The 25,012-nt window shown below is 46.3% G+C and overlaps 11 protein-coding genes across 11 annotated transcripts; 4 read left to right on the top strand and 7 right to left on the bottom strand.

Annotated features, from left to right (window-relative positions):
• Positions 1–780: 780 nt before the first annotated feature.
• On the bottom strand, positions 781–4,671 carry N7478_001702 (uncharacterized protein; the record flags this gene model as incomplete). Its single annotated transcript, XM_056917917.1, has 2 exons — positions 781–4,131; positions 4,201–4,671. The coding sequence occupies 2 exons, from the start codon at positions 4,669–4,671 to the stop codon at positions 781–783; spliced, it is 3,822 nt and encodes a 1,273-aa protein (XP_056783528.1).
• A 1,042-nt stretch (positions 4,672–5,713) lies between these two features.
• N7478_001703 (uncharacterized protein) lies at positions 5,714–5,950 on the bottom strand (the record flags this gene model as incomplete). The annotated part of the gene is made up of 1 exon (XM_056917918.1): positions 5,714–5,950. One exon carries the CDS (start codon positions 5,948–5,950, stop codon positions 5,714–5,716), a length of 237 nt encoding a protein of 78 aa, XP_056783529.1.
• On the bottom strand, positions 5,951–7,865 carry N7478_001704 (putative MFS transporter; the record flags this gene model as incomplete). Its single annotated transcript, XM_056917919.1, has 7 exons — positions 5,951–6,302; positions 6,368–6,572; positions 6,629–6,691; positions 6,749–7,091; positions 7,148–7,410; positions 7,464–7,575; positions 7,635–7,865. 7 exons carry the CDS (start codon positions 7,863–7,865, stop codon positions 5,951–5,953), a joined length of 1,569 nt encoding a protein of 522 aa, XP_056783530.1.
• Positions 7,866–9,247: 1,382 nt separating this feature from the next.
• On the bottom strand, positions 9,248–10,516 carry N7478_001705 (glycoside hydrolase family 18 protein; the record flags this gene model as incomplete). The annotated part of the gene is given in 4 exon segments (XM_056917920.1): positions 9,248–9,463; positions 9,482–9,709; positions 10,032–10,276; positions 10,318–10,516. Coding segments are annotated over 4 exon segments (888 nt in total), but the record flags the coding sequence as incomplete, so codon positions are not given.
• A 1,461-nt stretch (positions 10,517–11,977) lies between these two features.
• N7478_001706 (histidine phosphatase family protein) lies at positions 11,978–13,676 on the top strand (the record flags this gene model as incomplete). The annotated part of the gene is made up of 3 exons (XM_056917921.1): positions 11,978–12,572; positions 12,634–12,766; positions 12,830–13,676. The coding sequence occupies 3 exons, from the start codon at positions 11,978–11,980 to the stop codon at positions 13,674–13,676; spliced, it is 1,575 nt and encodes a 524-aa protein (XP_056783532.1).
• A 310-nt stretch (positions 13,677–13,986) lies between these two features.
• N7478_001707 (2-keto-4-pentenoate hydratase) lies at positions 13,987–14,766 on the bottom strand (the record flags this gene model as incomplete). The annotated part of the gene is made up of 1 exon (XM_056917922.1): positions 13,987–14,766. The coding sequence occupies one exon, from the start codon at positions 14,764–14,766 to the stop codon at positions 13,987–13,989; it is 780 nt and encodes a 259-aa protein (XP_056783533.1).
• A 1,036-nt stretch (positions 14,767–15,802) lies between these two features.
• N7478_001708 (uncharacterized protein) lies at positions 15,803–16,973 on the top strand (the record flags this gene model as incomplete). The annotated part of the gene is made up of 3 exons (XM_056917923.1): positions 15,803–16,173; positions 16,243–16,561; positions 16,623–16,973. The coding sequence occupies 3 exons, from the start codon at positions 15,803–15,805 to the stop codon at positions 16,971–16,973; spliced, it is 1,041 nt and encodes a 346-aa protein (XP_056783534.1).
• Positions 16,974–17,845: 872 nt separating this feature from the next.
• Positions 17,846–19,519, top strand: N7478_001709 (uncharacterized protein; the record flags this gene model as incomplete). Its single annotated transcript, XM_056917924.1, has 5 exons — positions 17,846–17,965; positions 18,027–18,288; positions 18,363–18,554; positions 18,625–19,019; positions 19,094–19,519. The coding sequence occupies 5 exons, from the start codon at positions 17,846–17,848 to the stop codon at positions 19,517–19,519; spliced, it is 1,395 nt and encodes a 464-aa protein (XP_056783535.1).
• Positions 19,520–20,573: 1,054 nt separating this feature from the next.
• N7478_001710 (flavin monoamine oxidase family protein) lies at positions 20,574–22,068 on the top strand (the record flags this gene model as incomplete). Its single annotated transcript, XM_056917925.1, has 3 exons — positions 20,574–20,891; positions 20,964–21,264; positions 21,320–22,068. The coding sequence occupies 3 exons, from the start codon at positions 20,574–20,576 to the stop codon at positions 22,066–22,068; spliced, it is 1,368 nt and encodes a 455-aa protein (XP_056783536.1).
• A 316-nt stretch (positions 22,069–22,384) lies between these two features.
• On the bottom strand, positions 22,385–22,888 carry N7478_001711 (uncharacterized protein; the record flags this gene model as incomplete). Its single annotated transcript, XM_056917926.1, has 1 exon — positions 22,385–22,888. The coding sequence occupies one exon, from the start codon at positions 22,886–22,888 to the stop codon at positions 22,385–22,387; it is 504 nt and encodes a 167-aa protein (XP_056783537.1).
• Positions 22,889–23,730: 842 nt separating this feature from the next.
• N7478_001712 (uncharacterized protein) lies at positions 23,731–24,246 on the bottom strand (the record flags this gene model as incomplete). Its single annotated transcript, XM_056917927.1, has 1 exon — positions 23,731–24,246. The coding sequence occupies one exon, from the start codon at positions 24,244–24,246 to the stop codon at positions 23,731–23,733; it is 516 nt and encodes a 171-aa protein (XP_056783538.1).
• Positions 24,247–25,012: the final 766 nt, after the last annotated feature.

The following is a 25,012-nucleotide window of genomic DNA, read 5'->3' on the forward strand; positions in this document are numbered from 1 at the left end:
GCAGAAGACAACTTGAAATAAAGATATTCCTTTGATTGAAGGGTTGTATTCTACCTCGTCAGTAAATAAGGACATACGGATGAAAAGGATGAATATGTAGATGTGCGGATATCAATTGTTTTTAAGAATATAAATTATTTCCTTTTAGAAGTACATTGGGTAGACTTATAAAAACTATGCCTGATCCAAGACGTGTAAAGGCGGAAAGACTTTTAAAGACACACATCATTTGCTTGAACCAGCAAAAATGCAGTATATCAAAAGTAAGTCCAAAAAGGAGTATAAAACGCCCGTTGTGTAGCTTCTCGTATATCAAGCCAACAACGTCCGACCATATGCAATGTGAAATTCGTGTACATGCGTGCCCTATCCGGTAAGGGAAGGGGGGTAAGAAGAAAAAATCAACAAGAAGAGTCCCGCCTGTTTTTCGTAAGGCCAGGCTTGAGTGTTGTGGCGGTGATATTGTAAAATCGCCGACTGAGCTTGTTGTCTCAGGGAAAAGTTGCGATGAGAGAGCAACTGGATGGGTCCAATGCAGGTAGGTAGGTGGATCGCATTGGATGGAAACGAAAGAAAGTAGAACATTGAGTATGTTCATATAAAAATTTCGCATTGGCAAGGAATTGGAGAAGCTAGATGTCGGAAAGCTTCGGAAAGGACTGGAATAGTCTGCAGAAACAATCATACAAGTTTGAAAAGGGAAGAAATTGCCAAATTCGCGAAGCAAGAGTTTCCTCAACCGGACGAGATCCCAATTGTGTCAACTCATCAAGGATAAGGCTAGACTGCCGACTTTCGTTCAAACTTCAATCCATTCTTCTCCCACTCATCAAGAAGGCGAGAAACCTCCTTGAAGGAAACGGGTTTGGTGAGGAACATATCCACGCCAGATGCCAGTGCTTCTGATTCGTCACGAGAGCTGCTCAAACCAGTCAGGGCGATGATAACAGCTGGCGTCCGCCCATCATGATCTCTTTCTAGAGACCTAATAGCACGAGTAGCCTCAAACCCATTCATGACCGGCATTGACATATCCATGAATATAATATCGTAGCCAGTTGGCATCTGCTCTACTGCCTCAACCGCTAGCTTGCCATTCTCTGCTGCTCCGAGTTCCGTGAGGCGACGTTTCTTCATGAACGTCATCATCAAATTGAGATTAATCCGGTTGTCATCAACAACAAGAACACGGGATGGTCTCAGTGGTTCCCTGGCGGTTTCGGCCAAGGGCCCAGGCAGAGGTGCTGCAACTATGTCCCGTGGTGACGCAGTGATAACTGAGGGTGAACCGGGAGAGATTTCTCTCGTTGATTGCGGACCAGCGCTGACATTCTCTGTGGTGGCATCTGACAAAATTTCAGACAACGATGAAAAGGCCCCAGTGGGTGCCGAGGACCCAGCAGTCATAGAATTGGAATAGCTGCGAATTGGCATTTCCATCGGGTTTTGCAAAACAGAAGCTGGAGTAACGACCGCTGACTGGCCATGTTGAAGACATTTCAACACGCTCCGGGCAAGCTTATGAGGCCCGCATGGGCGTCGAATAATATCAACAGAGGATGAGAGAGGGAGCCACTCTGAGCGGGCCAAAGTGTAGTCAATTGATCGATCACAGAGGATAAGGAGGGCCGGAAGTGCTGCTAACATGCTCTGTCGCAATTCCGGTAAATCCGATTCTTGGACAACCAGGATGTCAATAGCAAACGTCGGTGGCCAAGGAGCAATTTCCAGATCGAACCAATCAGTCATGAATCGCGCGATTTCAATCCAAGGATCGGTCAGGTTGGACGGGTCAGTGCCCCAAAAGGCGATCTTTTTATCCGGGTAACCTTCCCGAAGGAATAGCGTTTGCATCAAAATTTCCTTGTGCTGCATGTTGTACGCGTGTTGTTCAATAGCTGGACTCTCCTCGCCCACTGGCCTTGCCAAGGGCAGAGATACGCGCACAATGGTTCCTTCACCTGGGCGACTGCGGACACGAATATGTCCATTTAGGGCCTTCACGAGACTGCGAACGATGGAAAGTCCCAGTCCTGTCCCAACTGCTAGTGAGTCTTCCTGGGCGAACGGCGTATACAGTTTACCACGCAAAAACTCTTCCGAAATACCTCTGCCAGTGTCGGCAACTGTCAAAGTGACGATGTCTTCCAGTCCTTGTCGTCGCGATCGACCCTCTGAATGACTGGAGGCCTCTAAGCTTAAGGTGACTCGTCCTTGGTCGGTGTACTTCATGGCGTTTCCAAATAGGTTCATTATAATTCGACGTAATGCTCCTGGCTGAGTCCTATAGACCCAATCATTATGGGCCATGTCGATGATTACATCCACATTGGATGAAGGGATAGGCGCTTTAGCGCTATTGCTAGACATGACCACCGGCATGTCGGCTGCGGCACTCGATTTTCGGCCATAGGCATGCCCCAAACAAATTCCCTCCACAACTTCCTCGGCGAGGATAGAAAGATCTGTGGCCACATATGTGTCCAAATGTGATGCCAGTTTATCTGTTCCTTTCAGATCAAGTGGAGACTCTTTACTCCGTTTCATGGATTTCCATGTCCGCTCAAGCGAAACAACTTTACTGAAATCGAGGACTTGGTTCATGGTGTCAAGCAGAGTTCTGCCACAAGCATTCACTGTCTCAAGTAATGAATCCTGAAACTCGTTGAGTTGGGTGCTGTTTAAAAATTCCGCTGCGGCCAGAATCCCATGGAGTGGACTTCGGAGTTCATGCGAAATACTTCCAATAAAATCGCCCTTTTGTCGATCGGCTATTAAGGACTCAATACGGCTGTACTCAGCCATTACAGACGTTCCAAACCCAAGAACTGAGCTTAGCTCGACAGCTGATGTAAAAACTTGTGTCTCGTCGGTGGTCCAGCAAAAGCAACCCGAAAACCACTGGGAATTCACCGCATTCCATAATGGCACGAACATGATTTGAGTAGCATTTGGAAAGTATTGATTGAGCCAAGTGTTTTCCGCGGCTCTACGTCGCTTTGCGACGGGTTTAGAGACTTGGGGTAGTTGGTTATTATCGGATGGGGAGCGACTTGGGCCAGGAGATGCCCGGTCCCTAGGCGTCTGATCGTCATCATCGGATATGGAAAGAAATCGATCCTGGTGGAAAGACCAAAGTTTCCCTTTCGGATAACGTCGAAGGAGCACGGCTAAGAATGACCTATCCAAATTCGCGACCGGTGTCGTTGAATGAGCCTGGCCAAAGGAGAATGGAACTTCATTTGTTGATAATGAAAGAATGGAGGCTGGTCCACTACCGTCACTAGAACAATCGCTCCCACTGTCCACATCTAGGAAAGGGGTATTATTCGCCTCAAAAAATGCTACACCGCCATCACTGCTCAGATCAAGACTTTCCCGAAGTAGATTTGCAGCGCGTCGAAAGCACCACGAATTGCCCTGTGAGTCGTCCGGAGGGAGCATGTTGCGGCTACTATTTGTAATCCAGTCTGGCAAAGAACTCCCGGCTCTAGATGTTCCCGCTCCAGATGTCCCAATGTCAAGTTTCGACTCGGAGGCACCAGAGCTGAATGAACGTGCTTCATTACTCAAAGATCGATCGTTCGGTGGACTTTGCGATGCAACATTAGATGCATTGTCCTGGGATCCATTTTGCGAACAATTTTCAGCGCTATTCCCTTCACGAGAGCGAGAAGAGTCACCGAACATGCTCCTTCGATTATTTGATGACGGTGGTGTCATAGAAGTTGGCCCAGCGCTGTCCGCTCGAGTTGTGGATGTGCCGACAGTACTAACAAAGCTGGAGCTTCCTTCCACGAAAAAACTCAACCCTCGCGATAGACGAGCAGCCCGGCGGCCTTCAGTGGCCTGGCGACAAATCTTCATGTAATCCATCACTAGCATAGATAATGATCCGAGGGTGTCCTTCTCCAGAGTTGTCAATCCACGCGGCTTTTTATCTAAGACAAAAAAACACCCCAGGTTGATGTTTTTGTCGGTAGTCAAAGGGGTTCCAGCGTAAAATTTGAAGCCAGGCTCGCCTGCAACAAAGGGGAGACTCCTATATCGCTCATCTTCGGACATATCTTCGACAACAAGATGTTGATATTGAGCATTTTGGCGATCAGACGGAGGTAAAGCCGTCGTGTCCTATTAAAGCCAGTTAAATGTGGACATCAGGAGAATGGGGACTGACGGCTCTGTACTGCCTACACTCACCTTGCAAACATTCCAAGAGTCTCGACTATCGGCGGCACCCAGCCAAATCCCGTCCTTGTTATCATGCAGTGATGCGTCATTTAAATTTAGAGACCTCGTCGCTTCAGCTATCACATGTTGTTTATCTCGATCGAGCACGCATATGAATGCACGCTCCACGTTCAAGCGCAACGCGGCTAATTGCGCAAAAGAAGTCAGGGTATTGTTGGATGACCCCAGAACCAGCGCTTCCGGGCCAAACGCCGTTGCTGGGCGCGAGCTACCATTGCTGCTAGTAGCATCTGATACATCAGCGACTGGTGGAGTGCCGGTAGGGAGTGATCCGGCCAAATTAGACGACGGAGCTCCGCCAGCGGAAAGCCATGATGGGATTGCGCCCAAGGGACAAGTGGGTTGATAGTAACGGTAAAGCTCCCTCACTCTGCGATCCGCATGATGTTGAGTCTTCTGGTTTGCGTATTTTATATCCATGTTATTCCAATTGTGCCGAACCGATGAGGATGTAGTCCTGCATCCTCATCCCTCGCGGAGCTTATATCGAGGTGGTCGTCGGTTTTCGTTGTCTGAGGCTGTCAGATTTAACGGACTGTTAGGCACTTGCGGTCGAAAGGTGAACTTGGGTTTCGGTGGAGGGAGCTCGAGGGTGACACGGTCGACGCGATCGGTCTTTCGAGAAATCGAGAATGCAGAGCTGTCGAGATGTGTAGAGGAGAGGAGAGTGAAGTGAAGACGCTCAAGTGGTCAGTTCACCCCACTAGGTTTTCCATGAAAATTGTGTAGCCAACACAAGTGAAACGGAACCACGGGAAGGGGCACAGCACCAGGACGCCCATCTGTCAGGTGGAAACGTACCATTGAGGGAGAATGATTCCAGGGGATGTGATTAGTGAGCCCGACATCGATACGGATTGTAACTCGATCGGCTGGGAAGTCTGTCCCCACCGCCTCCTCACAAGCTACCGAGAAGGAGGGGGCACAATCCCCTCTCCCTTGGGCCATCAACAATGCAGGGTGCTGCGCAAACTGAATCCATTCAAGAAACTCCGTTTTTTCATTGGGTCCAAAGATAGAAGTGGAAGATGATCATCCATAATGGAGAGTTCAAGCTGGAGCAAGCTGGAGCAAGCAAGGACGAAAGAGAAGAAAGCCACCAAGCCATAGCGGAGAACGGCGTTCCCAATGCCCAATCATAAGCTTTAAAGTTGGAAGCCTCAGGTGTCAATAGGATTCAGGTACAGTGGTTCGATTTCCACCAGAATCCACCCCACAGACACACAGACACACACGCATACACGCACACACACGCACACAGACATACTTCCGCCCCAGAAAACGAATTAAAAAAAGAAGAAACTATTTCTATCCTACAGTTTGACCAAGATCTGCAATATACCAATCATCTTCATTGGAAAACATGAGTATCTGTCTGCTTCAAACCCCATAACGCCAGCAACACCAGCCATGACGACACCCCAATACATGTGCACTGCATAGTGAAATGCAGCTCCCCTTTTTAAGGACTAGTGGACGCCCATTCAGCCATCGCATCACGAGGCGGTACCAGTGGCATGCTAGCGCCCGCTGCCGCTATGCCACCGGCAGTACTATTATCGCCCCCATCGTAGGTGGCGGTGGCGACTTTTTCAAGACGGGTACCGATACCGGGAATTAAGCATATTTTGCTAGAGGTCGATCGCTGCGCAATGTACCGATACATAGGAACTGTCCTAACAACTTTGCTGACGATCATTTAAGAATTGTGGCCGGTGACGGCTCCCCAAATATACGCCACCCATCCACCAATAGTAAGTAGTAGAAGGGCTCCAAAGCATCCCATAGAAATCCGTCGAGTTCTTTGTGCATGCGTTACGAGGCTGCACTCCCGGTTGGCTTGGATAATTTCAGCCCCCGACGTAAGTCGTTTCTTTCGGGACCATTGCAGGGGCGCCAAGTTTCGACTCGTGAAGGATGCGATCAGCAGTGCGGCCCCGACGACACTGGACGCTGCTGCCATGAAGAGGTATACCTGTACCACGCGGCGGTAGGAGTTGTCATCCGCATCTTGGAGAGCTCCCGTGATAATACGGAGAATGATACTCATACTATTCTCAGTCAGCTATTTGTTCAGATGTCGAAAAGCATTTTGTTCTCTTTTATTAACACTTACGCGTTGTTCATTGTGACCTTTAGGGAATACGCGGAGCCAAAAACGGACTGGTACCAGAGCGTGGTGCGAATACTATCAATGATGGTTGTCGGACCGAATGACAACGCAACTGCATAGATGCCGAAAGATGCGCCCGTACCGGCCGTCGAGGGAGTATAGTTCAGCAGAACCATGCTTAGCATCATTCCCAGACCGCAAATGAACACTATCCCCCTTAGCCATTGCATTTTGCTTTGGAAGGAATGATAAATCTCGACTTACTGGCTGTTGCTCTTTGGCCAAAAACATCGATGAAAATTCCCAAGCAGGGAACCAAAAGACAGCCTTAGTACTTCGTTAGCTAACAAACACTGCTGGGGCAGATGGATTTGGTCCACTCACCTGCGTATTGAGACAATGAACTATACCACCCAGCTTCTATGGCGCTGACATTGAATCGTTGCTCAGCCAGCTCCGTAGCATTCTGGCTGAAGATACTAGCAGTGCTCGTTTGGAAAATGGAGAAACCCAGAACAGCCCAGAACATCCAAGGTAGCTGGAAAACCTTATGGAATTCGAATTTCTTGTTCTTTTCCGTCAATTGTTCGTTGGTTGCATTATCACGGCGTCCGCGGAAGTGTCGTTGACTGTATTTATTGAAGAACCAAAAGACTCCCGTGGCGACATTGGTAAAGAGGTTCATGAACACAGCTGTCCAAAATGACCAGGCAAAATTCCCAGTATTCTATCCAAATCAAAATCAAAGACATTTCATGAATTTTGTGTCATCCTCCAACTCACCTTTGCAATAATGTTGGCTGTAGATTTGCCAATAAATCCACCAACCTTGCCAATGGCCAATTCAAACGCCAAAGTTGAGGCGAAACCATTGCTCGGGGCAAACCACGACGAAAACATTTTATATTGTGCGACCTGGGTTGCGATATCGCCAAAAGCCAAGATAATTCTGCCCCCAATCATGAAATTGAATGATCGCACGGTTGAAGCCGCTGCAACAAGGATGGATCCGATGGTATAGATAATATTTCCATAAACGATCATTTCTAGTTCAAGGTTAGAAAACATAAATCCCAAGGTTTCTCTATGATGGACTCACCAGCACCACCTATGCGATCGGTGATCAAACCACTGGGTAGGAGCAGAACCGTCGCCATGAAATCTTCACTAGCTTCCAGGAGTGAAAACTGCACATTGTTGATATTCATTTCCTAGGCGAACCAAACTCGTTATTTAAAATCCTTGTTGGTCTCTTTGCTGGTCCAATTACCTTCTTAATGGTACTTTTCATGGCGCTAGTCACGCCGGAGCTCCAGTGCGACCCAAAACTGATGCATGCGATCAAAGCCACGGCGACCAATTTCGCCCATAGAGGAGGAGGCTTTTTACCATTATCCCCATCAGCATCAGGATATTCATCCACGGTAGAGCTCTGGCCGTCGCCCGGTAAAGGCTCCGAAACCTCATTCAACGCCAACTTGGAGACTTCCTTATCTGCCATGACTGGCTGTTGTATGTGTGACAAATCGATGCAAAAACAGCGAGATTAGAGGATGCCATAGCTACTTATAAGGAAAAATAAAATTCGCTCACCCACACACCTGGGCAGAGAACCATTGTGCCAAGTAAAACAACAAGACAAACGTGCTCCGAAAAACGCTCTGTGGTGGAGCCATATCAGATAATGCGATCAGATAACGGACAAGCTCCGGTGAAGCTTAAAATGGACCACCACGCGAAAGAAAAAATAAACTGCGGGTATTCTAGGAGCCTACGTAACAAAAAATAGCTTGGTAACCGGGGTTTCTCTGTGACTTCAAGTGACTCCAAGTAACAGAAGATTGATAAGATTGTTAAGCTCGGAGCTTTACCTAGAAAGGATTCGGATCAACCATATTCTGGAATAGTGGCTTGGTTCGGAGGAACGTCGGAAATATCCTATGCCCAAGAGATTCATGCCAAGCAACGCTAGACTGGGATACACCTGTTTTGTCTCACAGTAGACCCGGATATCCTTCGGGCTTGAGTTATCTTTTGTGGTATGACCTTGCAAGGTGATGGTCAGTTGTGTGGATCTAATGGATCTTATTGTTCTTAAGCTATCCAGGCCACATGGAAGGCGATTATGTGGATCTCGATCTAACGTTAAAGCTGGCACCTAGTGGGGATACTTGCGTATAACAGACAAGATTGATGAGTATTAGGGCGTTCAATGGACTAAAGGATCCACCGGGATTGAGGCTTTTAATCACAAAACTCTAAGACTACGGAGGCGTCCGTGGTGAAGTCCGAGGCTGCGTACATGCTTGGCGCCCAGTAAATTGCAATTTTTGCCATCTGGGAGGATGGTTTTGATTAATCGTGCATGAGAGTCCTAAATACAACGAAATTGTTGCTACCATTCTTGATGTGCTTATCACTACCTAAAATGGACCTCTACAACAAGCTTAAAATATTATTAACCGCCGAAGTATACTATCTGTACTAGTAGAAATTTCATATATATAGAATAACTATAACTCTTAAATGACTGAGGCTTTTATTATCTGAACCTCCTATAGGCGCACTGGCAAAATCTTGAATTCACACCACTCTTTAATCCGCCTATCAGCCAAAGTCCAGACTACCAATCCATTCTTGTTGCTCCCGGGATCTTGCGGCCTTCTTGTTTTTGTTTTCTTCTCTTCTTTCTTTCTTTCTGTCTCTCTTTCTACTCGGTCCAAACATTGAGCTATGCCATAACTTATAAGTATATTTCACTGAATATCAACCCCTCCTGGACTCCATATTTCCTCAATACTAGTGCCTTTACAGCAGAACGGTTGCAACTCATCGAAGTCCACTCGCGAGGAGCATAATTCATGTCTTCGAAGGGAACGCAGGTTAGGCCACATTCAGACCCCAATATCCCGGAATCTCCAGCAGAATCGCAGTCATGATTATTATAGATTGTGCATTCGGTTTTTGTGAACCAAAATAAGCCAGGCGTTGTTGTGTTGCTCTGATCGCAGCTTGTCCAAGACAACCCTCCATTTGTGTACCACCGGCACCAGGGCTTGGTATCGGAGGAGTTGGTTGATATGTCCCCCCTGCTGATGTCTAGGCATTTGGATGGACTCTCGTTTGTGCCTTGTAGCACATAATAATCGCCTTCACAGTTACCTTCGCTGTAGATAGTGGTAATCCATAAGGCGGTAGATGAATTATCCGATGATGTTTTTGTGCTTGTAGTGGAGGATTTGGCTGTTGAAGTTTAATGCGTGGTCGAGGTCGAGGTTGAATGTGTGGTCGATGTAGAATGCGTTGTCGAGTTTTATTGTGCAGGCATTGTCGACTGCGTAGTAACTGTAGATCGACTGGTATCTTTGGATGGTACATAGACAGGCGACCTTACAATGATAATCGTCGACTGCCAGTGACGAATGTTGTATCAAAGACTATGACAGTATTCGTGCCCTTTGATTGATATGAGGATAGAGGTTTGATGTTCACCGTGGCAATTTTTGAATGCTGGATGGTGGTCGTAGTAGTTGATCCAGACGAGATTACAGTAGAGCTAGGAGCCATAGTGTTTGTGCTGACAAGAACGCATTTTCCGATCGATAAATCGCACTATTGCTCCAGTCATCTTGAGTCATACCCTAAAGTGGAATGAATATAAAAATACCTTTTCATCTTGAGACAAAAATGGGTTAAGGGAGCTCAAATCAGACATATTATCTGGACGCGCAGTACCAGGGACTTGAGGGCCACAAAATGCTTGTGGAATCGCCACTGGCATAGGAATCGTACCAGAGCTCAAGCACATAAACCCACCCAACACTAATTCATCACATCCACACCAAGCATATGTCGCCTTGTTATAACTCTCTAGCTCATCTATGGTGGTGACGTATCCTTGGGAGATAGAACCTCATGCAACATGGGCTTGAATGGTATAGGGTAGCAAATACCGTTACTTCCCTGTCTGGGGGGAAGTTCGAGTGTACCAACTGAGCAGCAAATTGGTTTTCCATCTTGTAAGGATGTGCAAAGAGAAAAATCTGTACTATATGCTTCAAGCTCAGTTGTTGCTATACCACATTTACTAGCCAATGTGTCACAAGTGTCGCCAGCTCCGACGAGAATAGATGAGACCGCCTCATCTCTTTTCTATAATATTCTTACAATCAGTTCTCGGAGAAACACTAATCTCAATGCTGTGGTTGGTCTACATACCTCCAAAATATACGCAGATGCAGGCTCAAAATACCCTGAGACTATCCTACTCAGGATCAAAAATTTAACTAGAACTTCCATTTAGCCCAGCGATAGCTGATAGTCATTCGGTGGGGTTTTCGATGTTTTTCGGGCAACAAAATCAAGACTTCCTCCCATACCGAGTTAGCTGGACTTACACCTTTCAAATATGGGAACCTTCGACTGTGAGAAATCAACACGGTAGCCGACTGAAAGTCTACACTCCTTGTAAAGTGACGTAAGCTCACCTAGCTTGCCATTCAAAGCATGTAAACAAAGCCGAACTGAGCACCATTGTGATCAAGTCTAAATGTGGTAAATTATGTTGTTTCGTCCCAACAAAGATGAGTTTCACAGCGTGGGAGTGAATACCTCATCGTGACCTTTCATTTTTGTACTATCCAACGACTCGAAAGACATGGACCAGGTACCCTGTTGTTTAAAACGCCACATTAAGGTCTCTTACAGTTCAAAGACTTTTTCATTCACAGCCAGACTCGGAATGGTGCTAGTGCCATTTAAATAGTAGTAAACAAAAAGCTTCAAGTTGTCACTTACAAGCGTGATCATTGTCCTCTTTCTTCTCAAGAATTATGAAACTTGGTTTTTTTTTCGTTTTTCTTTATTTAATCATTTCGGAGAAATCGGCTCCAACATTCAAAAGTCATCGCTTAGTAGTAGTGATTCCAAGGTTCTACTACTACCAACTTGAAGATGTAAAACGATTCATTTGATGCCTGAGGTTTAATAAGATTCATGTAGTTACTACATTGTTTGATTCTTTTAAGTTGAACAAGGCAAGTTTTGAAAGTATAGTACTACGTAGATCTGATTTCGGATCTCCAAATATATTTCCGAAATACTATTTCGTACCAGATGATCTTTAGGAACATTTGAAGGTCGTTATGATTCGAATCCGATTCTTCCATCCAGGCATCATCTCCACAGTTACTATACTTTCAATCATGAAAACCGACTCCTATCTCCGCTTGCGATTGCTATCTTGGGGACAATAACCATGTGCATTGAGTGGTTTAATTTGCTGCTCCACAAGGTGGTATCGGGAGTGTAGATCTTGTCCAAGCAAGGAAGCGGGACACAAGACATCCTTCCCAATGAAGAGGAAGACAGACGTGGAACAATAATTCCCCGGAAGTTAATTGGAGAGCGGAGAATCGATTGATTCCGCCAAAATAACCCCAAGATCCTCACGCGTCTGTCTTTCTGAAATGGTTTCTCTTTTTCATTGATCGTTGACTACGACTCCTCAACTTTGGCTGCAGTCACGAAATCCAATTGGAAGGAGAAATCGCCGGTAGCCCGGAAAAAAGTTGTATCTTACCCGAATATTCTTATCTCCCGCGACCAGTCACCATGAAGAACGTTGCCGGAGCCGCATTGGTCGGCTTTGCGGCCGTTGCCAGTGCCAATTCCTCCAGCCCTCCTGCATCTGAGCCGACCGGGGCCACATATGCATCTGGATTTGACATGACCAAGAGCTGGGCCAATTTGAGTCCTTATAGAGATGCAGATGGCTTCGGTGTTCCCAAGGGAGTGCCGCAGGGTTGTGAGCTGTCCCAGGTGCATGTCTTGCATCGTCATGCTCAAAGATTCCCCACACCTTATCCGTTGGATGGAGCAGGGATGGAAGACTTCGCAGCCAAATTCACAAACTATACTAAGGCCAACCCCGACACAGTAGTGGGTAAAGGTCCTCTCAAATTCTTGAACAAATGGGAGTACGTTCTCGGCGAAGACACCTTAATGGAGAATGGTGCCGCGACCGAGGCTACCTCTGGTGCCAATTTCTGGATCAACTATGGTAGACTTTTGTACCGCGCTGGCCGGGGGAAGGTCGCTGCGTGGAACGATTCCTTGAATGTGTACTCCAATGGCACGGCTCGCCCCAAGCCAGTGTTCCGCACCACGTCACAGGCCCGGATTCTTGAAAGTGCCAGATGGTGGATTAGTGAGTGGTTTTTATCCTTGTTAATGAAAACTCTGTTCAATGTGCTAACATGTCATCAAAGGTGGCTTCTTCGGAAACAGTGGCGCAAATAGTTCTTATGATCAATACGACCTTGTTATTATTCCCGAGGAAGCGGACTTCAACAATACCCTAGCATCATATGAGCCTTGCGCCTCTGGTGATATGACCGAAGGGTAAGTACTTGAATCGCCGGAAATTACGAAGATTATTTATTAAACTTATTAATTATAATATAGTGATGACGCCGCTGAAATTTTCATCAACCGATACACTAAGAATGCTCTCTCTCGATTTTCATCTTACCTACCTAGCGATTTCAACCTAACTGCTCTCGATGTGCTTGCTATGCAGAACATCTGTGTTTATGAGGACACTAGTCTCGGCGGCTCATCTTTCTGCTCCCTCTTCACTGAACAGGAGTGGAAGGACTTCGAGTACAACATTGATGTTCAATACTACGGAGACTACGCCTATGGCTCCCCTACCGGTCGCGCTCAGGGTATTGGCTACGTTCTGGAGCTTGCTGCTCGCCTGCAACATAAGCTCATCACCTCCAGCGACACTAGCATTAACTACACATACGACAACAATCTCGAGCAGTTTCCTTTTGGTCAACCCTTCTACATGGATATGTCCCACGACGATATCATTCTATCCGTTATCAACGCGCTCAGTCTCGAATATTTCAACTATGGTCCCCACGGGCTTCCCGTCAACATCGATCATGCGCCCAAGCGCAACTTTACATTGAACCAAATGACTCCATTTGGTGCACGATTCATGTCAGAGATTTGGACCTGCCCGAAGAACACATCCTTCAGCACTCTCGATCCTGTTCTGCTATCTAACCCCAACCTTGCGTCGGAGAAGGGCACCACTGACTACATCCGGTTTGTTCTGAATGGTGCCCCGTTGCCATTGAAGGGCCTTCCGGGCTGTCAGTCCGCTAAGGAGGGCTTCTGTCCTGTTCAAAAGTTCTTGCGTGCTGTGCCTGGTCTGAAGGAGAAGGCTGAGTATCAGCATGCCTGCTTCGGCAACTACACCACTGGAAGCCAAGTCGCTGATGGTGCACCCGAATCTTAGATTAATGTCAAACGAAGATTGGAGCGAATTTTGGCATGGATATCTACTAACAATAAACCACTGACGTTCATTGTTCTTTATCTAATGTCAATCAATCATTGCTCTATTGCTGTATGTTTGCTTCACTGGGCCATGGAGGTTCATTCTCCAAACTACCATTCTTCTGCTATACTAGTATCGGTCCCTTGGTATACCGATGTGGGATCATAAGCAAAGGCAAGGCAAATGAAATATTTAAATTCTATAAATGGACCCAGAGTCTAAAGTAAAACATGACACATTCCTATACATAAATTCTTCTTTCAATCACTTATACAATCTCAAACTCAACTGTGCCCCATCCTTCATATGTGCCAGACCATTGTCCAACTTTCATTGGGATAGCCTCCAAACAGCTTCCAGGCATAATAATTTGACCAGCCTCAAATTCAACACCATATTCAGACAGTCGGTTGATCAGCCAAGCAACAGCTGCGAGAGGGTTACCAAGGATGTTCCTGGTGTTGCCTGACATGACCTCTTTGCCATTGTGCTCCAAGTAGCCACGGCAGTTGCTAAGAGTCAGATCGGTAATCCTGCGAGGAGTACCACCAAGGATGATAGCACCAGTAGATCCATTATCAGCAAGAGTATCGGGGAGATCAATGGCCCAGTTCTTGACACGGGAGTCGATGATCTCAATAGCGGGAATGGCATAGTCAATTGCACTAATAACGTCGGCGACGGTGACATTTGGTCCCTTGAGAGGGGCCTTCAGAACAAACGCAGGCTCTAACTCAACAAATGGCTTGATATACTTGTTGAGTGGGATAGATGTGCCTTCGTACTCGAAGGAGCTTGCGTGGAGGAACCCGTAGTCTGGGTGGTCGAGGCCGAAGGCAGTTTGCATCACTTTGGCAATGTTGCCAAGCTTATAACCGACCAATCGGTCGCCATTCTTAACCGCATAAATAGAGTTGATCTCTTGGACCTTGAAGCCGCCGTCGGCATCTAGGCTGGGCCAAGACTTGGTGGGAGGATCAATAGGAGTTGTTTGAAGACGGGCTTCACGCAGAGCCACCGCAACATCGTTCAAGTCGAAGGCTGACATTTTATTTTGGGAAATAGGAAGATTGTAAGATATTAAGATATTAAGAAGCTTTGATTGTAAATAAAATCCAACCATTTGCTGGCAGGAACACGTCTTATAGTATATTCTTATCACTTAGTACATCTATTGACGATGCCCTCCCGCGGTTTCCTGAACCGAAATCGATGATAACCGAGATAAAATGGAGTATTCCCCCACGCTAGGTCATACTGTCTCTATTCATGACCCGAGACTCCCGAGATTCTCTAGATACTCACCATTTACCATGGGTACCAATTAGAGGGACGGGATGTACGGGATTCATGACAGCTAAGGCTCTCTCGGGTGACAACCCGAACCCGAGACCCTTGGACCCACACAGGGCGGATTCGCGGTTGATATCATCCAGCTCCATCATTGTGTCCACCTGAACCACATCAGCAAGCGGATTTATATTTAAACCAGAAATCGGCACTCACCCGATCCGAGTGGATTTCCCCAGCTTCGTACTGATTATCCAGCCTTATATACTATCAATCCTGGGGTCTCCAACGATCGCCAGATGCGCTCCATGATATCGGGAACCCCCGAACCGAATAGGTTTCTCCAGCCCAGGTAATGTTTTGCAGCGTCAGTCCGAAACCTCCAAAGTTCCCCAGATGAGACTCATACCGAGGCCCCACCCAGCCGAGTGTCTATTGAGATATTCGTTTCTCTAAATCTGCTTTACACTACTCATTCCCAGCCCCAGATGAACCACACATCGGGACTCCTCCGACCCGAGTGGATTTTGATACTGTTTTCTGCACTGAATCCCATGTCTCCCTGTCGGATGACACATAGATGGCAAACAATATGGGGTTCAATCTCGGATTCTTGCCTGATGGCCCACAACACATGGCCACAAGACCTGGAGGAAACCTGAATGTGGAGTGAAAGTACGCGAAACACCACAATATTCAAATTATATAAACAGATCGAGTTCCAAGACTTCAATTCTGTATTCTTCAATTCCATTCAACCAAAATCCTATACCCGGAATACACAAACCCAAACAATGGCTCCCTCAGCTATCTACAACGATGACGTTGAACCCCCCGTGGTCATTGGTCCCTCAACCAGAAAGGCCACTCGGCCAACCAAAATCCTTCCTCAGTCCTTGATTGACGGAGCTAAACTTTTCAAGCGCGATACTTTTGATCCTGCCAAGCACTTGAACCATCGCACTCCTGAGTCGATCATGACGATGGAAGAGATCGGATTGAAGGGCCATGGCATTTCACCTCACGCGGCTACTGCACCGTTCTCACTTTTCTCCGAAGAGGCCATTCGCCAGATGCGTGCTGAGATCTTCGACGAGAAAGTTCTCGAAGAATGCCAGTATGCCTCTTCATTTAACACGAATATGATTCGCGGCATGGGCCCGGCGTAAGTACTTTGCTAATCAGCTTCCTGTTTTTCAGCGAAGAGGTGATAGCTAACATCGAGTGTCTTCAGTCGCGCCCCTTTCACATATTCTGCTTGGAAGTCTCCTGAGGTTTTGGCTAAGATCTCTGAGGTTGCTGGTATCGAGGTCGTTCCCTCCATTGACTTCGAGATCGCCAATATCAATGTTTCTATTCGGGATGAGAACGCAAAGGTGGAGCACTCCGTGGATGTCATGTCTGACAACGATCTCCCTGCTGTGGCCTGGCACTATGACAGTTTCCCATTTGTCTGTGTGACTATGCTCTCTGACTGCACTGGTATGGTCGGCGGAGAAACCGCTCTTCGAACTCCCGATGGACAGATTAAGAAGGTTCGCGGACCTGCTATGGTAAGGAACCCGCTTGGAAACACCGAAATAACTTTACCGGCTGACGTAAATTGATTTTTAGGGAACTGCCGTCGTTATGCAAGGGCGTTACATTGAGCACCAGGCTCTCAAGGCTCTCGGTGGCCGTGAGCGTATCAGCATGGTCACTTGTTTCCGTGCTAAGTCCCCCTTGGTCAAGGATGAAACAGTCCTGGTCGGAGTCCGTGGCATTAGCGACATCTCCCAGCTCTACACACAGTACACTGAGTACCGCTTAGAGATTCTCGAAGAGCGCATTCGCCACCAGATGAAGAAGGAACGTGAGCGTGAGATCGCTAAGCGGCCATTTAACATTCCTGAGATCAAGACATTCCTCAACCGGCAGAAATTGTTCATCGAGTCCATGTTGACCGAGATCCAGGAAGTGGATTAAACAAAGAATTCAAGAATGAAAGGCGGCATAATAGATAACATACTTCGCTGTGGAATAGACCATTGTATCGCATAATGAAAATCAAATGAATTTCTCATTTTTTACAGCATATTTTCCTACACACAATAAGAATAAAAGTTCGAGTATAGCGGCTGCCCGCTTTTGCCTCCCTAGTTTGATTAAGGTAACGTTCTTCTTAATTGAGGTATTACGGAATGTGAAATGACTCTATATGTACTACATGAATCAGACGTTCCAAGATCGTCTCAAGTAGAGCGCTAGTCGGCAAATTGAACAATAAAGAGTCTGAATGATGCATTATACGTAAATAGATCACAAAATTCATCATGCAATATTTACTATGACATAAGAAACCCCAGGGAGGAAAACAGTGGCGAATCAATCATCGTAGAAATCAGCTTTGATATCAGGTGAGGGTTTCTTTTGTATGGACAATTATTCCGTCTCTGTTGTTATGACTCTTTCCTAGCAAGGTAGATGGTAGATCAGGGCTTTTGTGGGAAAAGTCTCTCGGGTCCCAGCCGAGCCAGAACCACTAACTGGTTTGCCTCCCAAGCGCCCCAACTTTTGCCGATCGGGGTGCACCCCCAGGGTGACTCCGAGTTAGTCCGAGACGCCAATTGCGGGGAGCGTCTCCAGCCCACCAAACCCAATTGAGATTTATGGGGTCCCCAGGAATCCGAGTTTTCCTAGGAACAATTGCTGTCCCTTTTATTTTTCGCATTACGGGTCAAGATCCCTTAGGATAGTATATAAGGCAGACGGTATTGCCAAGATACCCAAGTTGTGAAGTTCTGCACTCTGGGCAGCACACTTTTCTTTTCCCCAGTATGGCTTTCAATAGTTTGAAGATGTCTGAGCAACCTAATTCTGAACTTGAAGACAAAATCGATGTCCGTGGTCAATTAGAGGCTGCTACTGTTGACGATGTGTTTGGAGAACTCACGGAGAATGGCCCTAACTATCGTAATGTGAGTGCTCATTGTCTGTTGATTTACTCGTTGCCACTCGGATGTCCTGACTCTCTACTAGGTTGGATTCTTTGGAACCGTCGTTCTCATGATGAAGACTCAAATTGGCCTTGGTGTTCTCGCTATTCCCTCTGCCCTTGAAGTTCTGGGTATGGTACCAGGTGTGATATGTCTAGTTCTCATAGGCGCTATGACTACTTGGTCGGGGTGGATGATTGGTCGTTTCAAATTGAACCATCGTGAGATGTACAGTATTGATGACGCTGGTGCAATCATATGGGGAACACCAGGCCGAGTTATCTGTGCAGTTGCATTCTGTTTATGTATGTTTTCCTCCCCTTCTAGGCTGGTGGTGAAAAATCAAACAACATGACTGACACTCTCCAAACAACTACAGATTACATTTTCAACAGTGCCTCAGCGATTTTAGGCATCGAGATCGGATTAAATTCAGTCTCCTCACATGCTACATGTACTGCCGTCTTCTCAGCCATTGCTGCTATAGCTGGCTTCGCATTTTCTAGCGTTCGCACACTTGGTCGTATCACCTGGTTGGCATGGGTTGGGCTACCATGCATTATGTCTGCTAGTAGGCATCTCTGATCTTTTTATAGTCATTGCTATTTGGCTTTGAGAATCTATTTACTGACATAAAACAGTCATCATAGTTACAATTGCGGTCGGCATTGAAGATCGCCCTGCCTCTGCACCAAAAACAAGCGAACCATGGACACCTGATTGGGTTGCTGTTGCTAATCCCGGCTTTGCAAAGGGGATCGCAGCAGTTGCGAATCTCCTATTCGCTTTCTCTGGAGGACCGGCCTTTTTTGCCATCGCGTCTGAGATGCGAGACCCCAAGCACTTCGGCCCAGCCGTTGTGATTTGTCAAACGGGTATCACCATAATTTATACCATCATTGGATGTGTGATATACTATTACTGTGGCACGTATGTTTCTTCGCCAGCTCTCGGTTCAGCCGGTGGCTTGATCAAGATTGTCAGCTATGCCTTCGCTTTACCTGGCTTACTTGTCACCATGACAATTGTCACACATGTAATAAACCAATCGCGCCCTGGGATGAATTTTATAATCTTATAATGCACATTTACTAACAATGCATTCAATAGATTCCCGCCAAATACTGTTTCGTTCATATCCTTCGTGGCTCCAGGCACCTCGCGAGCAATTCCGCTACGCATTGGATTACTTGGCTGAGTTGCACATTTGGAACAACTGTCATCGCCTACATCATTGCCAGCAGTATTCCTTCCTTTGACGATATGGTATCTCTGATTGGTGCCTTCGTCAGCCCAACAATCTGTCTCATTCCGTATGCTGGAATGTGGCTATCCGATAATTGGCACAAAGGTCAAGGCCAGCGAAAAACACCATTCTGGATTTTCATGGTTGGCTTTTGCGTTTTTGTCATTGTCATCGGCCTATTTATCACTGTAGCAGGGACATATGGCTCGGTGATGAATATCAAGGCGTCATACGCTGCGAGTGGTGGCTCTGCTGCGTTCTCTTGCGCTGACAACTCCAACTCTTCATAAGTGGAGAACTTTCTGTTTGCGGTTCAGTGGAAACTGTCTATTTTTCACTGTAGATTAGATTATAGAAATATGTATATAAAGAATAAAGATATAACTTAACATTGATTATATGATAAGCTGCAAGCTTGAACTTGAAACAAACCCCTACTATGCAATATGTTAGATTGAAACGCGTGGATGCATATCGGGACAATCGGATACTAGAACTATCATTTACATGTTTCAAAGTCGAGAAGAGCTATGAGCAGATTCAATATGTTGTATACGTCGATTAAGATTATAAGTCTGACGGAGATATCCCGACGCCATCAAATTGAAAAAAAAGGGCGATGTCCTTGGCTGGGCAGTTGAACCTAGCGAAGCTGCGAGGTCAGCTCGAATATTTCCGCGGGCTCTATTCAAACCCGTCCAGGCCCACTTGATTCCCAAAAAAAACTTGTTACTGAAACATAAACAACGTCAAATTTATGGGCGGAGTCCACTAAAAACTAGCGGACAGATGACTCGAAGTGCACTGACAAGAATCCACTTTTCCTGTCGGTTATTCCGGCTCACCGACCATGACAACTATACGAATCCAAGTAACCCGTAGGCATGCCGGGGTCTAGGGTCTAGCTGGGGAAATTGGGGTACAGAATATCCGGAAGCCCCAGAGGCTAGACCCACAAGACTCCCGAGGCCAAAGCCACTGTAAAGTGGATCAGCAGCTCGCCATTGGCCTGCCCAACAGGGACATGGAACCCCCTCCACGGGTCACTTGGGGTACCCGTCCACAAAACTGACGCAGGAGTACTCGGGCTCGAAGCCGATCGGTAACTCGGAACAACCTCAACTATCCCTGTGGGCATCATCCCAGCATTTCGATGCGGAAAGGGTAAATCAAAACGCAGTTATGGAGTACAGTTGTATTTCGGATTTGGACCGAGTCAATGTGTCAATAATCGGTTCATGGGGGTTTAAATGTTTACCCCAGATAATGTAGATAATTTCTTGTCTCCTCCACACTTTCACCTTTCCTCTTTCATACTTTCAATTCCAAGATAATCTTTTCACTATGCTTGACGTTATTGTAATTGGTGCTGGATTCAGTGGCCTCCAGGCTGCTTATTCTGCCAAACGGGCAGGTCTTTCAGTCGCTGTTGTCGAAGCTCGCGATCGTGTTGGTGGAAAGATCTGGAGTGTACCGTTAGCTTCCGATCGAGGCTGCGCGGAACTGGGTGGTGCATGGATCAACGATAGCCTCCAGCCGCGTGTATGGAGCTATGTAAAGAAATTTGGGTTGAAGGTGGTGAAGCAACGTCTTGAGGGGACTGCTATCATGCAAGAAAGCGAGAATGAAAGGTCCGAATTCCCATTTGGAGTTGCTCCGGAGGTAAGCTATTGAGATTGATTCTCTTCTTTCACAGTGTCAGTTTCAAGTGCTAATACCCACCGTCACTTCCAGTTCACACCCGAGGAGAAGGATAATCTTGCGTTCATTCGCGACCATTTTCAAGCCGAGTCTCTCAAAAAGGGTTTGCCGTCTGCGGAGGTGGACAATATTTCTCTCGCGGAGTATGTTCAAAAGCTCGGTGTTCTTCCCAAGGTCGCCAAGATGGTCAACATTTGGTCACAGGTTATGCACGGATTAGAGGCATCCGAGGAATCTGCTGCGTGGTTTATCGATTATTGTCGCCGTAACAAGGGCTTCATGGCGATCCGCGCGGATGATTCCACTGGTGGTCAATATATGCGATTTCAAGATGGTAAGCCAACTTCATGCAAAAGTTCGAAATTCAATTGATACTAAATATTTTTTAGGTGCTCAGTCAATTGCCAAGGAGCTAGCCAAGCTCATCGGGCTTAATTCGATCTATCTTTCTTCTCCAGTGGATTCAATTATCGATTCCAAGTCCCATATCACCGTGACAACTCGCAATGGAAAAATGATCACATCCAGGAAGTGCATTATGTCCGTTCCCAGCACTATGTACAAAGAGTTCAATATTAGTCCCCCACTACCCGCAGACGTTCAAGCTGTTACAAACGGAACAGTCTTGGGTGATTACAACAAAGCAATTGTTTGTTACGATAAACCATGGTGGCGCACCGAAGGATTCAACGGATATTTCGCGAGTTACTCTGGCCCATTAACATTGGGTAGAGACACATGTGTCGAAGAAAAGAATCACTACTCTCTCACTGCCTTCGTCAACGGCAAGCCCGGAAGAGAATGGAGCAGGTTGCCCCCACATGCCCGCCGAGCTGCAGTCTTGAAACAATTATCCAAGGTTTTCAAGAGTAATCCTGAAGTCTTCCGTCCAATTGAATACTTCGATCAGATTTGGCAGCATGAAGAGTTTAGCCGAGGCGCTTTGGCACCGGTACATGCAATTGGCCATCTTACCAAGTATGCTTCCGTTTACGGTAAGCCCGTTAGTAACCTTCATTTTGTCGGTACTGAGTATAGCCCCGAGTGGAAGGGTTACATGGAAGGTGCTCTATGCACTGGTGAGCAAGGAGCTGAGCAGGTACTTGAGTCTTTGAAAAAGATTCCTGCGAAGATTTGAGACTTCAAACGTTCAAGCTTATCTCGGATTTCTACGTGTGTCTTGCATTGTCCAATAGGTCTTTTTTACAATGTAAATATAATCATATATCAAATTCTATACATCATATGAGATAACTGTGTAATCGGAGCTTTTTGCCTCATCTAATCTTCCTGTTTAATTCTATGCCAATATCCATACTCCAAACGGTAACGCAACGCTCATAGAGAGTACATGTACATGACTCAATAATTATACCGCCAAGGTCGTAAAAGAAGAAAGGAAATACCAAAAGATGCAAAGTACTAATTAAGAAGGTATTGCAAGCTCCGAGGCTCTACTCAATGCCCTGTATTGGCGACGCCGTAGGGTCCAACACGCTATTGTCTGCCCCAATCTGTTCAATAATGGATAGGAACTCATATGAAGAGATTCCGATATCATCCAACAGCTCGACCCCATTAGGCATCCGCGGAGCCTGTTGATAACCATGCATATCGTATGTATCAGGGCTATGAAGATGCGCTGCTGATTCATCCATGTGACTTAAATGATGAAAGTTAGGCTGCTGTTGCATATTTGCTTCCTGGTCGATGTGATCTGGAGTTGTAAGGAGTAGTTCCTGCAAGCCATATTGCTTTATTCGGACCGCCAGCTCATTAAATAACCCTTCCAGATGCGTGAGCTCTATCTTTCGAGAAGATGCGAGTCTGTTCCCCTTTGAGATCATCTCATCCAGTATGGAATGTGCCTTTTCGCCATACTCTTCGCCCTCAATTGCGTGTGCGAAGAGCGTTTTGGCCATCATCAGATGGAGAGCTGCTCCGTATGTGACTTCCATTTCGAATGGAAGGAAAACCTCTGGTGGGCAAAGTATGTCAGCTGGTTATAACTTTGAAGGGAAAGAAGGAAACTATTCACCAAGAAGACTATCTTCGTCACTTAAAATCTGTAGAGTCTTGATAGCTGATTTTATCCCTGTGGATATCAATGCTTTTGTGGGAGCCAGAAAGCTCTGCCAGTCATTTTCCTGCTGTCCTAATCTTTCCAGTCTTTCTTTAAGAACTGAAAGGAGAAGAGGACGTGTTGCTATCATAACGCACTATCATGGAGTTAGTTACAGTCCGCTCGTAGGGCCAGTCATACTTGCCTGATGATATAATAATGTAATGTATCGTGTCCCTTTCGGCATAGTCTCTACCGAGGCTGAATTCTTTGGATGAACTATCTCCTCTATCTCCCGGGCATAGACAGTCATAGTCTGCAGAATAGTCCTCGTCTTGTCAAGGAATGTGCCAAGTTCTGTCTTCTCGTCTTTATAGATAGCTAGAAAGGTTCTATGTCAGTTTCGTCTTCATGGTAGGAGCCTAGTGCATCTCACAGGATAAAATCGACGTGAATAAATATGACAACTTCACGTGGAGACATAGGGTAGCATCATGTCTTGATCCCCCTCTAGTAGAATTGAGAACAGTCGTAATATCATTGTCTTGAATAGTCATAGGAAGGCCCAATGAAGAGGAGATATGTCGATCCATCACGTAAAGTGTCCACCAAACATTTCTGCAGCGATTTACTGTTTTGAAACCAAGCTCGTCTTCGGGAAGATCCGTATGTAGACCATCAAGCTGCGCAATTCTTATGGCTTGGACAACCTGTTGGGTGTCAGGAACTGGGATGGTCTCATATATCAACAGAGGCACTTACATAGACGTTTGCCAGTTCTCTGTGGTCAATTGAGTAGAGATAAAGCCCAGCCAACGCCATCACCTCCACAGCCATGAGACCCTTGGTCCAAAGATCTGTATAATCAGGCATGAGAGACATAGCACGCACAAAATATTTGGAGCCCGGGGGGTCTCTACTATTCCGCGATCGCAAAAGAAACGCATTACCAAAGGCAAGAACCAGCAAAAAGTGAACAAACCAAAGGCGATCCTCTGTGGCTTTACGAAGTGAATTATTACCGTAGAACTCATGCAGGTGAGCTGTGAATGCTTCTTCGTCGAAAAAGCGATAATGTTGGTCAAGGTGGTGTTTCACGGTGTTAAAAAGATAAAGAGCGTCATCATGCGAAGGAAGTCCACTGATGTCTGGTGGGTCTTCATTAGGAGCTGCTCTCCATCTCAATGGGTAGACCTCTTGATCTAGGGAACTTGGGACCTGGTATGGGGACTCGAGATGTAGGTTTTCAGCCATCATGATAGAAAGACGAGTGGTCAGAGACCATAATGATGTCGGTGCCAACCAGGCTGGGTCAAAGTTAGCAATCGTACCTTATCATAATTGAGAGCGAAAAATACTCCAGCCGGTTTTTCCTTTGTAAAAGCTTTTGACTGTTCTAGATGGTAAAGTAAACGGGTTGGCCCACACACTTCGCGCGTGGTCAACCGCATGATAGAGTGGCAAGGTTTCTTCGCGATACCCCGGACTTGCTGCTTCGACTGAGTTAGTTCTGCAAACAAACAGCAAAGAGAGGTTGGCATACTAGAAGATGCTGAATCGAATCTGATCATGGGTCCAAATGCAGCCTCAGCCGATCTCTTCGATCCAGGAGAGACGTCTTGCGCCCGTGGACCCGGCTGGTTGTTTTTCGCTTGGTCAAGCAACCTTTGCAGATACCTGAAGAAAATTTGTGTTATTCCTTATTCTGAACAATGCTATACATGGGAATGCAAACTTCTCGTCAACCATTATTTTGTTTGCATCCGCAAATTGGCACTTAACCCCCCGCCGTTGGCAGTTGGCACATGGTTCAGAGCCGGAACATTTGATCTTACTTTGTCGACAAGCAACGCATCTAAATGTAATATTTTAGTATATTACCAGAAATAAAGCGTCCATCCATGTAAGGAAGGGAATCTCACGCGTTGGAAGTCCGTTTCGACCTCTGTGTCTCGCTTTGTACCTTCGATTCCATTGCCTCGAGCAGCGACAAAAGAAAAGAACAGTTGACTCTTTCAAA

Source organism: Penicillium angulare (assembly GCF_028827245.1).
Source record: "Penicillium angulare strain IBT 27051 chromosome Unknown utg000002l_segment0_segment0, whole genome shotgun sequence".
NCBI classification, from domain to species: domain Eukaryota; kingdom Fungi; phylum Ascomycota; class Eurotiomycetes; order Eurotiales; family Aspergillaceae; genus Penicillium; species Penicillium angulare.